The sequence below is a fragment of the Leptonychotes weddellii genome, unplaced genomic scaffold (assembly GCF_054177405.1).
Source record: "Leptonychotes weddellii isolate Sample4059 unplaced genomic scaffold, ASM5417740v2 HiC_scaffold_40370, whole genome shotgun sequence".
Lineage (NCBI taxonomy): Eukaryota > Metazoa > Chordata > Mammalia > Carnivora > Phocidae > Leptonychotes > Leptonychotes weddellii.
In genome coordinates, this window is record NW_028006780.1 from 1 (window position 1) to 968 (window position 968).

At 44.6% G+C, this 968-nt stretch overlaps 1 protein-coding gene across 1 annotated transcript; it reads right to left on the bottom strand.

The window, feature by feature from the left end:
• Positions 1–36: 36 nt before the first annotated feature.
• Positions 37–963, bottom strand: LOC145719364 (interferon alpha-1/2-like; the record flags this gene model as incomplete). Its single annotated transcript, XM_081810855.1, has 1 exon — positions 37–963. A coding segment is annotated over one exon (543 nt), but the record flags the coding sequence as incomplete, so codon positions are not given.
• Positions 964–968: the final 5 nt, after the last annotated feature.

Consider the following 968-nt stretch of genomic DNA (forward strand, 5'->3'; position numbering starts at 1 on the left):
AATGCATTTCTTTCATCAGGTTGTAATTGGACTTGTTTCATCTTCCCATAAGAAACAAATACAAGAATTTTTCTATACAAACATTTAATGAACAAAAAATAAAAAATGTAATAAATGTAAAGCACATATATTTCCAATAACCACAAAAGGAAGGTACACCTATTATTATACAATAAAAAATAATTTAAATCTTATAAATGGTGAAATACATATATAGTTAAATAGGTAGATCAGCATGGTCATCTGGAAGCGACAGGCATTTGTAGAGTTACCTTGATGTGCTTATTACTCCTGAGAACATGTAACAAATTGAGTCTATTCATGTCACCAGGACAGCAGAAGTGACAGTTTGACATGGCAGAACTGCGGAGAGTGTGATATTATTAGTCAGAGGGAATCATTTCCATGGTGAACCGGGTCTCACTTCTTGCTCCTTAATCTTTTTTGCAAGGTTGTTGATGAATACAAGGCTTTCATGATTTCCGCTCTGACAATCTCCCAGGCACAAGGGCTGTATTGCTTCTCTTGCAGATAGAGGGAGATTCTTTGGAAGTAGTTCCTCAGGATGGAGTCCACCTTCATGAGGGGAGTCTCTGCCCCCGCCGCCTCCTGCATGGGACAGGCTTCCAGGTTGGTCAGCTGCTCAGAAAGTCCCGAGCAGAATTCCTCTAGGAGGGTCTCGTTCCAAGCAGCAGATGGGGCCTCTGTGCAGAAGAGGTGGAAGATCTTCTGGTTCATCACATGGACGACAGAGAGGGCTTGAGCCTTCTGCAACTGCTTCCCATCGAACACCGCCTTGGGGAAGGCAAAGTCACTTGTGTACTTGTCACAAGAGCTAGCAGACATTCTCCTCATTTGTCCCAGGAGCGTCAAGGCCCTCCAGGCGAACAGGCCATGGTTCTGAGGCAGGTCACATCCCAGAGAGCAGAGGGAGCTGCAGCTGAGCACCACCAGGGCCACCAAGAAGG